The sequence below is a fragment of the Bos mutus genome, chromosome 8 (assembly GCF_027580195.1).
Source record: "Bos mutus isolate GX-2022 chromosome 8, NWIPB_WYAK_1.1, whole genome shotgun sequence".
Classification (NCBI taxonomy): domain Eukaryota; kingdom Metazoa; phylum Chordata; class Mammalia; order Artiodactyla; family Bovidae; genus Bos; species Bos mutus.
In genome coordinates, this window is record NC_091624.1 from 8892122 (window position 1) to 8904683 (window position 12562).

The following is a 12562-nucleotide window of genomic DNA, read 5'->3' on the forward strand; positions in this document are numbered from 1 at the left end:
CCCGCGGACGGTAGTCCGCCAGGCTCCTCTGTCCATGGGATTCTCCAGGCAAGAATACTGGAGTAGGGGTTGCCATGCCCTCCAGGCCCAGCAGAGAGAGATTTTCTGATGAGGACTTCTGAGCCACAGGCCGCGCTGAGGAGAACGTGCAGCTTCTCAAGCCGGAAGGCGTTTTGTGGCTGAGTCTGACTGAAACAGCAGCTGCTTTGTGTGTACGCGCGCGCGCGCGCACACACACACACACACACACACACACACACACAGCAGCGTAGGGAAACCGTCATTTTCCTACTCGGCCTCTGACATCAGCCACCTTCTCTATAGCTACAGTTTCTCTTCACTCAAACTGATCCCTGGCGATGAAAAATGAGCCTGTCCCCCACCCGTCCTGCTGCCTTTCGCCTCACGCCCCCAGAGAAGAGTTTCTTCGTGAGGCAGCCGGTGAAGGTTTTTTTCCAAGTCACATGATCCAGGATGCAGGGGGAGAATCCTTCTTGGAACAGAGATGGGCCCAGAACCGAATCAGATGAGGAGAGATAAGGTGTGATGTGGGGAAGCCTATATAAGAATGGACCCAGGGCTGCAGCGAGCACTCAACCCACTGGCCCCGTCTCAAGACACAGCCATGCATGTGCCCGCAGGCTCCGTCACCAGCCACTGGGGAACCACGGGCCGCGGGTACTTCTGCTTCACCACGGCCTCGCTGGCTCTGTGTCTCGTCTTTGCTGTGGCGACCATTATGGTGCTGGTAGTTCAGAAGACGGTAAGTGGACTTCTCTTCTTTGCCTTTCCTTTCTGATTTATGTTCAGTTTCTCCACAGAGACTTCGGGATAAACGAAGCAAAGAACCAACATCAACAGAGAGAGGGAGCAAAGAAACGGGAAACTCACTCCTCTCAAATAATTTGGCTTTTTGAGGGAAAATTTTCTTGAGCCATCACCTCCAAACTTTCTATATACACCTGAGCCAAAGAAGGGAGAGGAGCTTTTAGCCTTGAGAAATTTTCCTAGAGGAAGGGGATATATACACATACATGTATAGCTGATTCACTTCGTTGTACAGCAGAAATGAACTCAACACTTTAAAGAAATTATACTGCAATTAAAAAAAATAATAACTGTTGCTGATCTAAAGACTTCTATTAAAGATGGAAGAGACAAGGAAACTTAATAACACATTTGTGCAACCAGTGTCATGTCTTTGATGACTTCAGAGCAGATTCCAGGATTCTGTATTCTCAGTCCAGACATTCCTGAGATTTCAGAGGCCTCGGCCAATGCTAAGCACTTTTTCTAGCCAGGAGTTAAGTTTCAGAGGCCAAAACAAGAAAAGAGAGCAAGGAAAGGAGGCCAGAGAGAAGACCAGGGCTCTTTAGAGCTTGGACATGTCAGTGTTAAAGCTCACAAGACAAGTTCAAAGCTTCCTCCTGACCCACTGCTTTGAAGGGCTTAGTGTGTCACAAAAACACAGCTCATGGAGGCAGAAGGTAGAAATGTTTTTCACACCTGTTCCCTCTGAGACTGCTCAGAACCCCGAAACTACAAGCAATTATGGGTACACACTGTGAAGTTAAGCGGTCTCAGGAAATTTACCTTTGTTTTTTATAAGTAAATGGTAAGAATTACTATGAAAACAGAGGAGGTGAAGGAGGAAGCTTATTCGTATTTTAGGAAATTGGTGTTTACAGCAAATCCACCAGGATGTATTTTAGAGAAAATACTGTACTGAGAGTATATATTGCTCATGAATTTTTAATGAAGTAATTTTGATAGTTTAAGAACTGTACCCTCAATACTACCACCCCTTCAAAGTACGTACATTTCTATTTATTCCTTCAAAGCTCTCATTTTTCATAGTATTTCAATCCTGCAGAATTTGTTCTGGTTTCCTTTAGTTGTCTTAGGTTGAATGCTCTTTACCTTATTGATTGCTGAAAAGAACCAGGCTTTAAAAGGCTTGGGTATCTGCTTCTCAAGTGTCCTCAAGAACTGACATTTAAATGAAGCTTTGAAACTCATACCTCCATAAAAGTGAAAGATAACAGAATTGCTAGCATTTGAGACTTAGATTGTAAAGTTTATGAAACTCATCATTTATTGGGCTCATCTACATCTACTAGGAATAACACACTTGAGAATATTCTGCTGCTGCTGCTGCTAAGTTGCTTCAGTCGTGTCCGACTCTGTGCGACCCCATAGACGGCAGCCCACCAGGCTCCCCCGTCCCTGGGATTCTCCAGGCAAGAACACTGGAGTGGGCTGCCATTTCCTTCTCCAATGCATGAAAGTGAAAAGTGAAAGTGAAGTCGCTCAGTTGTGTCCAACTTTTAGTGACCCCATGGACTGCAGCCTACCAGGATCCTCCGTCCATGAGATTCTCCAGGCAAGAGTACTGGAGTGGGGTGCCATTACCTTCTAGGACCCTTTTTATTCTGTACAGACTCTATAACTTCTGTAATTCTAATCTGAAGTAAATCAGAGGTGTATCATTTTACAGCAAGAGCCAAAGAAAAGAAATTAAAGTGGCCTTCGAAAATGTCTTCAGTTAGATTGTAGCTAGAACTGGTATGAGAGAGAGAAAGAAAGAAGGAAAGAGGGGAAAAGAGAGAGAGAAAGATATAACCCTGGTACGTGGTGTGGTGCTGACATATAAAGCGAGGAGGAGCTCCAGAATGCTCCTAATTCAAGTCCCACATTTGGTTGAATTGATTCTTTCCATGAAGGAACTGGAGTGGATCTTTCTGCCTCATTTTTGTAAATGTGGAAAACGAGGAACAGAAAGGGGACAGGGCTTGACCTAAATTGTCCTGAGAAAGTGGGAGTCAAGACTGCTTGGCTGTTTAATGAGGCCACTGTTCCCTTTAAGGACACAGACAGCCACAGCAGCACTAAAAAAAAATCTCCCTTCCTCCTCTTCTCTTGGGAGTGTGTCCTTCCTGGCGTCCAATTCCTTGACTTCCCCTCACTCTGGGAGATGAAAAGATTCACTTCACAATCTGACTCTAGGGTTTGATGTACTATGATTTCTTAGCCTGAGAAATATCAGTAACTTGCTTAAAAGTACTGTGATATACAAGTTAAGTGTTTTATACATACCATTTCCAATAATTCATTCAGATATTAACTGTCAGAAAAACTAAGAAGAGAGAGTTATCTCCTTGAACTTGAGTTACCAGGTTCCTGTGGGAAGAGGCTTTAGTACAGGTACAACTTAGACAAATGAATTGACTCTTAATAGGACCCCCAATAAAAGAATCAATGGGAGATACCTAAGGACCTTAAACTCATAGCCCAGTTATTAAAAGTGAAATGGATCGATGGCCACCCAGCAGTCTTCTGAGGGTGGGTGGGGGCAAGGTGAGAACCATGAGCTGGTTCTACTGGCCTAAGAAGTCCCCACTGTTACTGTGTGTGTGCTCAGTCGTGTCTGACTCTGCATCCCCATAGACAGTAGCCTCCCAGGCTCCTCTGTCCATGAAATTTTCCAGGCAAGAATACTGGAATGAGTTGCCATTTCCCCCTTCAGGGGAATCTTCCTGACCAGAGATTGAACCCGGGTCTCCTGAATCTCTTGCATTAACAGGTGGATTCTTAACCACAAAACCACCTGGGAAGCCCCCAGAAGTCACAGTTCTAAATAAAAAGACACATGTACAGGCAAAATTTAAACCAAAATTAACTTATAATATATAATAAGTGATGGGATGTAGGCACATAGGGCTAACCATGAAACCACAAGTTACGGAGATGGAATGTTTTCCCAGGCAGATCTAAGAGAAACTTCACTGGAGACTGGAGTTTCAGTTTGGCTTGAGAAATGTGCACAATTTCAAACAGGTCTCCAGAGATCAGAGGAGAGAGTATTCCTGGCCAATGGATCAGCATGAGGAAAGTGAGAAGTGTAGGGCATGTAGGAAAATCGGCAAAGATCGCCTTGAGATTTGGTTTGAAAACCAAATAACTCCAAAGGCAAATTCCTTGGGAGAGGCAAAGAACTTAGGTTTCAACCTTAAAGATTTCTTGAGCATCTACTGTGTGCAGGACAGTAATGTTCTAAGTAATGGACATAGAACCTTGATCAAAGCCAAAAATATCTCTGTTTTCATATTACTTATGGAACTTATTGCCTATTGTCTTAAGTCTCTGAAGTGGCTGTATTTTACTGACCTTTAAACCATTATATTCATTTAAAATATTATATCCACGTGGTTTAAGAAAAGTAAATAGTAAGCAAAGGCAAAGAAAAAAGTAGAAATTTCTCACACCCTCTCCACCCAACCACCAATTCCTCTTTCCTGAGATAAGGACAATTGACAGATTCTTTCATGTCTTTCCAAAAATCTATGCTCTATAAATATATAGTACACACACGTCATTATAGCAAACCCGTAAATTTGCAGCTTGCTTTATTGACTTAATAGATCGTGGAAATCCTTCCATGTCAATACATGGAAGTCTATCTCATTCTTTTGAAGAGTCACATAGCATTTTATTGTACTTCATATTTCATCTGTGTCTAGTGAAGGACACAAGATTTTCTCTAGAAGCTTTGCTCACTGTGCACATCTGCAAGTCTATCTGTGGGATAAATCCTTGGAGGTGGGAATGCAATGTGTATTTTTCAAGAGATTGTACACAATACTCTTGAGGAAGTAGAAGTCCTACCAACAAAGAGACAGATCTTCATGGAAAAGAAAGAAAATTGATTTCTTATGAAGTAATTACAACAGAGTATATGCATTTGTGTCAGAATGAAATGTCACACAACTTATACAGCAAAGCAAAGAGAAAAAATTTTCTCATATCTCCTCCAGAGACAAAGGGTTATAAATAGATCATATATAGGCTATAAGGTGGACAAGCTTCCCACGTGGTTCAGTGATAAAGAATCCACCTGCCAAGTGGGAGATGAGGGTTTGATCCTTGGATCAGGACGATCCCCTGGAGAAGGAAATGGCAGCCCACTCCAGTATTATTACCTGCGAAATCCCATGGACAGAGGAGCCTAGCAAGCTTCAGTCTATAGGGTCATAAAAGAATTAGACAGAACTCAGCAACTAAACAACAGCAATAAGGTTGACGCTAGAGGTGTTCACAGTTCAACTGGCTTGGAGGCCTTCAATCTTAAGACATGTTTCTGTTATAAACAAGAAGCCTGGTCTTGTCTAGCCCCTGGAGACATCTATTTACATTTCACAATGTTAGAGTAAGGAAGGGCTCATGCATTCTAGAAAGAAGAGAAAGCAACTGCCTTCTTTCCCTTTATAAACAGAGAAAACTCCTTTTATTAAAAAAAAAAAAAAAATTACCCTTCCAATGCCACTCTACTTCCCCACCGAGAGTTGAATTTAGGGGAAGTGATTGGAGGTGACGGTGGCAAGGTTTTAGATTTGTTTCCACTCCAGATAAACTACAGGGCTGAACTGAAATGCCCTGTGATACTTCTCTCTATCCAACTTACTCTCTCCAATGCAGTCAGTTATTTATCCGAACAAGTCCACTGAGCAACTTCTCCAGGGAAAGCCCTAGGCTAAGCTGTAAGGGAAGAACCCAAGTGGACAAGGTGGGAGCCCTGTTTTCTGGGAAACTCTAAGTTGGAGAGGTGAGGCCCAAACCCTCACGTGCTTGAATTTGGGGCAGAATGGCACTAAATGTGGGCTTCCCAGGGGGCACTAGCGGTAAAGAACCCACCTGCCAATGCAGCAGATGCAAGAGATGCAGGTTTGATCCCTGGGTGGGAAGATCCCCTGGAAGAGAGCATGGCAACCCACTCCAGTATTTTTGCCTGGAGAATCCCCAGGGACAGAGGAGCCTGGTGGGCTGCCATCCATAAGGTCACAAAGAGTTAGGCAGGACTGAAGTAACGTAGCATGCAAGCGCTGCACTCACTGCCATAGACCAGAAGAGAGGAAGACAATTTCTGCTCGGGGTGAGGAAGGGGTTTGCAAAAGAGGTTAGAAGGGAAGCTGAGCCTCCTCCAAGAATTAAAAGGATCATGTCTGATTCCCAAAGTTTTATTTTGAAGAAATTTAAACCTACTGAAAAGTAGAATGGTAAATACCCATATAATCTTTCACCTAAATTCAGTAAGTGTTGGTATCTTGCCATATTTCTGCTCCTTTCTATAAATATGAAAGAAAGGTTCCGTCAGGGTGACCTTTCACCCACACGCATTTCAGCACCCATCTCCTGCTTACTGCGTGCCATTATCATGGCCAAGAAAGTTAATGTTATCTTGGCAGCATCAGTTTATAATAATACATAGGCCATATTTTAATTTCCTCCACTTGTTCAAAAACGTCTTCTATAGCTGTTGTGCCTTTTGTTTCTCGATCCAGAATCTACTCTCAGGTCACATACAGAAATGGTTTCATCTGTTTTACCTTGGAATGTTACTATTTAAAAGGTGGCTCTGGGAGCTTATTAGAAATGCAGACTCTCGGGCCCCACCTTAGACGCAATGAATCAAACTCTGCATTTTAATAAGGTTATTGGAGAAGGAAATGGCAACCCACTCCAGTACTCTTGCCTGGAAAATCCCATGGATGGAGGAGCTGGGCAGGCCACAGTTCATGGGGTCACAAAGAGTCAGACACGATTGAGCAACTTCACTTTTTTTTTTTGGTGATCTATATGCTCATTAAAGTTTGAGAAGCAATGATCTAACAGTCTCCTCTGCTCTCTGTTGTTTTTTCATGACACTGACTTTTTCAAAGGATCCAGGACAGTTCTATTGTCACGTTTTGGGCCTGTCAGTGTTTACTCACAATAATATTCAGATGAAACATTTTGGGCAAGAAAAGGACATAAGCAATGTTATATTCTTCTTTTTCGCAGCAGGGCTAGAAGCATATGTCAGGTTGCCCCATTATTGGCAATAACAGTTAGTCAGTTGATTCAAGGCATGACCACTGTCTGTCTTCATAGTGAAAGTGAAGTCGCTCAGTCGTGTCTGACTCTTTGCAACCCCATGGACTGTAGCCTACCAGGCTCCTTCATCCATGGGAATTTCTAGGCAAGAGTACTAGAGTGGGTTGCCATTTCCTTCTCCAGGGGATCTTCCTGACCCAGTGATTGAACCCGGGTCTCCTGCATTGTAGGCAGACGCTTTACCATCTGAGCCACCAGGGAAGTCTTCTTAGTAAACCACTTTAATCTTTTTTATTAAGTAATCTACAGGGTAATACTTCGAAGGCATTCAAAGATCCTTCATTCCATGGTTTTGGCATTCTTTGGTGATGACCCTCAACTGAATCAGCCAATGCACTGAGGGTTGAGGGATGATGATTGCCTAATTCTTTCACTTCTTCTGTATTTGCTAGCTGGCATGCGTCAGTGGAGAAGAGCTCTCCATTGAAAGGATGGGAGCAAGAGGAGATGGTGCCAGGCATTCTAGGTGGGGCCGGAGTAAGGCCAGGCGCAGAACAGAGATCAGTCCAGACTGCACCAGGGAGCAGCAGGACTTAGAGCCAGGTGGCAAGAAGCACAGATAGAAGATGACAGGAAGCCACCCCATCAACAGACTAGGAAGGTCTTCTGAACCTATCCATAAGCTCAGCTCCACACTCAGCCTCCAGTAGCCATTTCCCCCATTCCTGTGGACAGGCAGACCTCAGTGTTCTGACTATGTGTTGAGTAATGTTTTTCAGTTCAGTTCAGTTCAGTTTAGTCGCTCAGTCGTGTCCGACTCTTTGCAACCCCATGAACTGCAGCACACCAGGCCTCCCTGTCCATCACCAACTCCCAGAGTTCACTTGTCTTTAAGACCTTGTTATTCAGTGTGTCCCTGGTCCCAAAGCATTGGCATCATCTGGAAGATGATTTCGTCATTTCATTAGAAATGTAAAACCTAAGGGCCCATCCCTGACCTACAGAATCACAATTAGCATTTTAACAAGACCCCTAGTGAGAGAAGCACTGCTTTAAGCCCCTGTATTCCAACGACCACTTTCACTAACATTAGCAAAACCAAGGCTACCGAGGACAATTTTCTAGGACCTCAATCCACTTTATCATGGAGTCTCAGGAGAATTTTCTGCCCCAGCTGCATCCTGCCCTACCCTAGAGGGGCAACGTGGCTTGGGATTGAAGAGCATTGCCTTTGAAGTCAATATGCCCCAGTTTGAATCCTTTCCCTCCTATTCACCATCTAAGGGACCTTTAGCCACTAAGCTATTTCTCTAAGTCTCAGTCAATCACTAATTCTTACGGTAAAGATAAAATAAGTTAATGCATGTAAAGCATTTAGCCCCTGATGATTCAGTACCCTCAGTCAGTCAGTTCAGTTGCTCAGTCTTGTCTGACTCTTTGCAACCCCATGGACTGCAGCACGCCAGGCTTCCCTGTCCATCATCAACTCCTGGAGCTTGCTCAAACTCATATCCTTTGAGTAAGTGATGCCACTCAACCATCTCATCCTCTGTCATCCCCTCTGAAGTACCCACATTAAGTGCTTAATCACATTAGTTCAAAAATAAGAGAGGCATTCCTGGTAAAGGTCTCCATGGCCCACCTTACAAGATGTGAGGCCACCTGGCATAGTCCAAACATCAGTTGTCTTTGGCCATTTTCAATAAGAGAGGGCATCTTTTGTCAAAGTAGATTTAGGAGCTGATTTCCCTGCACAGGATTGCTCTGTGAAAAGAAATAAACCTTTCAAGGTATTGAGACAAATTACACACTTCATTAGGATTAAGAGGGTAACCAAAATAGCCACCATTTCCAACCACTTGCTAACACTTTATGCATAATATCTGACAATGTCCATAACTTTATGTATAATATCTTATTATGTCAATAATCCAGCAGAGAGAGGAATTATTAGCAATCACAGTGATTAAAGGAAATGGGAAAACAAAGAGTCCTAGGCAGAGAAGATGACTGGAACAGCTCATTTCACCTGGGAACAAAAAGGTTAAATGTAAGGAGGGTTCCTCCCTCCATACACAGAAACATTGTTGAGGATACCCATGAGATACTCAGAGTCTGAAAAAAAAGAGACAGAGAGAGAAGCATACTTAAGGAAATGTAGCTGGTTGGTATACATGGAAACCAAGTTTCCTGAGCTACTAAAGTGAAAGTGAAAGTGAAAGTAGCTTAGTTGTGCCGACTCTGCGATCCCATGGACTGTATAGTCCATGGAACTCTCCAGGCCAGAATACTGGAGTGGGTAGCCTTTCCCTTCTCCAGGGTATCTTCCCAACCCAGGGATCGAACCCAGGTCTCCTGCATTGCAGGTGGATTCTTTACCAGCTGAAACACAAGGGAAGCCCAAGAATACTGGAGTGGGTGGCCTGTCCCTTCTCCAGGAGATCTTCCCAACCCAGGAATGGAACCAGGGTCTCCTGCATTGCAGGCGAATTCTTTACCAACTGAGCTATGAGGAAGCTACTCAATGGAGCTGAGAATGAAAACCTGGGAGGGCCCATTTGCTTCTGTCTGTGTCTAGCCTGTTTACTATTTACCTCAAAGCTAAGTTGCTAAGCATGGTAGTTCACATTTCTCCAGCCAAGACCCAGATCCCCAGGCTAGGTTTGGGAAAGAATTCTTAGACTGGGAGGTACCTTACTAAAGAGGAGTAGATAAACGGACAGCACTCAGCATAGTGTCAAGGGCATAGAGGGTCCTCAACAAAATGTAATTTGTCATCTCTTTATACCCTACTTCTCCGCCTCCAAATGCAAAGACGGCCAACAGGAGGGCGCATGGGTGGAGGGGAAGGAGAGTGAGCTGGTCTATCCATGGCTTCTGCAGACAGCATCTCTCTTGGGGCATAGAAAGGGCACTGGAGAATTTCATTCTAGGATCTGCCACCAACTCACAAATATCTCAGTCTCCTTGTCTGTGAAAATTGGCTTGATGGACTAAAGGATGCCTTGGCTCCCCTCTGGCCCTGATCCTTTGATCCTGTCTACTGGGGGTAGCTAAGGGAAGCTATGGAGACCTGTTCTCATGCCAGGAGCTCTTCAAGGCAGCAAAAGTCACGCTTCTGTCTTGGATGCCATGGGTCCTGGGCTAAGGTTTAAGCAACAGGATTCTTCCCTGTACTATGACATGTTGTTTTTGACATCCTCTGTCTGAAGCTAGAAAACCAGAGAGCCTTCAAATGACCACACCCCCACTTCACCAACTCAGACTCCCCTAAATTAGATCTCTGCTCGGATAGTATTTCTTACAGCCTTGCTACTCAAATTGTGTTCTGTGGGCCAGGAGCTCTGCTGTCACTTGGGAGCTTAGCAGAAATAGACTCTCAGGCTCCACCCACATCTGCTGAATCAGAATTTTCATTTTAACAACTCCCCAAGTGATTCGTACACATGTTCAAGTGCTATCTGGAAACATGCTGCCTCTCTCCCTCGTAGCTCTTGCCACAACTTGCAATTCTAGTTCTATATTTATCTGTATGTTCTGAACGACTGCTTTAATGATTGAGCCATAAAATCCACAGGATGTCTTCCAATGACTTAGAGCTTGGCACACACGATGTGCCCATTTGACATGTGCTGAATGTACAATTCTCTGGTATTTCCCAATTGCCAGTAGCCACTGCGATGGCTCCTCGGGGGTTGTTGCTCTGGCATTCTCTCCTTGTCCTTGGATATGTTCCAGGGCAGCCAATGAAGTCCACCATCTCAGCACCACACTTAAATGCAGATGTTTTTCTTCACATGTGTGCACATCATACTAATCGATGGACATGCTTGGCAGTAAGCCAGATGTTTATTAACTTATGAAAGGCTGTTTGTTGTCTCAGGAGGCAACCAGGAGGGGAATCTATGACATCAGATTTTCCTTTGAACTGTGTGTGTACTTGAGAGACCACAGATGTACCGCGCTGTTTATTAGGTTAAGAGCTTTCAGCCAAGGCAGTAAAATCATAGACTATGGAAGCAAATAGGAAAGGACCTTCCAAGCCAAGTTCATTTCTTTTCCCCTGATAAGCTGAAGCCCTCGAGTTTATACTGACTTCCTCCTCCAGATCAGTGCTCTGCAGGGCTGTGCCTCAGGAGACCTCCTCGACTCAGGACCATCCACTTGGGCTGGAGAGGAGAGTCACTGATCAGAAGAGCTGTCAGTGGAAGGAAAAGGACAGAGTCCCTAGAGCAGTGGCAGAATAAAAAGAGAACTCTAGATGGTCCTAGGTGTTCTGACACAACACTAAGAAAATAAGATGCAAGCAGCAACTAATTTCTTGCTCGATTAGACATTGGGAAGTTGTTTTAATCCATGAAAATGCTCACATTTCTTTAGGTCTTTATTAATATCTCAATCCAATGCACTACAGGAGACCTTGATCTGGGTAGGTCAAAAGATACTTCACTCCTTATTGCCAGGACAGTGAGGGGTGTCTCCAAGGTTGAGGTGGGGGAAAGGCGGAGAGAGCCCAAGGTGGGAAAACTAGTCTCTGAAGAATTTTTTTAGCTTCATTTATTTTTATTTTTTTAATTGGAGGATAACTGCTTTACAATGTTGCGATGGTCTCTGCCATATATCAATAAGAATCAGTCATAAATATATATATATATATATATATATATATATATATATATATATAGGCTTCCCAAGTGGCGTTAGTGGTGAAGAACCCAACTGCCAATGCAGGAGACATAAGAGATGCAGGTTCGATCCCTGGGCCAGGAAGATCCCCTGGAGAAGGGCATGGCAACCTACTCCAGTGTTCTTGCTTGGAGTATCCCATGGACAGAGGAGCCTGGTGTGCTACAGTCCATAGGGTCACAAAGAGTCAGACACAACTAAAGTAACTTAGCACACATGTGTGTGTGTGTGTGTATATATATATATATACACACACACCCTCCTTCTTGAACCGTCTTCCCCTGCTCCCTATTATACCCCCTAGGTCAATCACAGCGTGCCAGGCTGGGTTCCCTCTATTACACAGAGCTCCCTGCTAGCTATCTGTTTTACACATGATAGTCTGTGTGTGTATATATATATATGTCAGTGCTACTTTCTCAATTTGCCCTACCCTGAATGTGCCTTCAGAAACTCGGCCTCGCTCCAGAGAGACACAAAGGCTTCAGGACATTTGATATAGAAGAGAAAAGCAGGAGTAACATTTGTTCCTATGTAGATTTGATGTTGGTACATAGTAGAAAACCTCAAGAGATAATTGATATTTGGTCTCGGTTGCAGAGTGCTCGTTTAAAATTCTGAATTAAGTGCAAACTACATTTTACATAGAAATGTATCTCAAATAGTTCCCATTTGTGTTCTCTTCCATTAGAGGTCATTTCTATGTAAAACCATCAGAATTGCCTTTATAGGTCATGTCCATTTGACGGCCTCTAAACCCTTCAGTTCAGATGGTAAAGCATCTGCCTGCAATGCGGGAGACCTGGGTTCGATCCCTGGGTCGGGAAGATCCCCTGGAGAAGGAAATGGCAACCCACTCCAGTATTCTTGCCTGGAGAATCCCATGGACGGAGGAGCCTGGGGGGCTACAGTCCACGGGGTCACAAAGAGTTGGACACGACTGAGCGACTTCAGTCACTCCTTCCCCAATTTGAGTCAGTTGCAGCGAAGGGGATGAATATAGGGC

The 12562-nt window shown here is 44.1% G+C and overlaps 1 protein-coding gene across 1 annotated transcript in view; it reads left to right on the forward strand.

The window, feature by feature from the left end:
- Positions 1-271: 271 nt before the first annotated feature.
- Positions 272-12562, forward strand: part of TNFSF8 (TNF superfamily member 8) — a 31553-nt gene continuing 19262 nt past the window's right edge. Inside the window, exon 1 of the mRNA XM_005901081.2 lies at positions 272-763. Coding sequence (XP_005901143.1) covers positions 569-763 — 195 coding nt within the window. The 5' untranslated portion in view covers positions 272-568. The remainder of the gene's footprint in view (positions 764-12562) is intronic.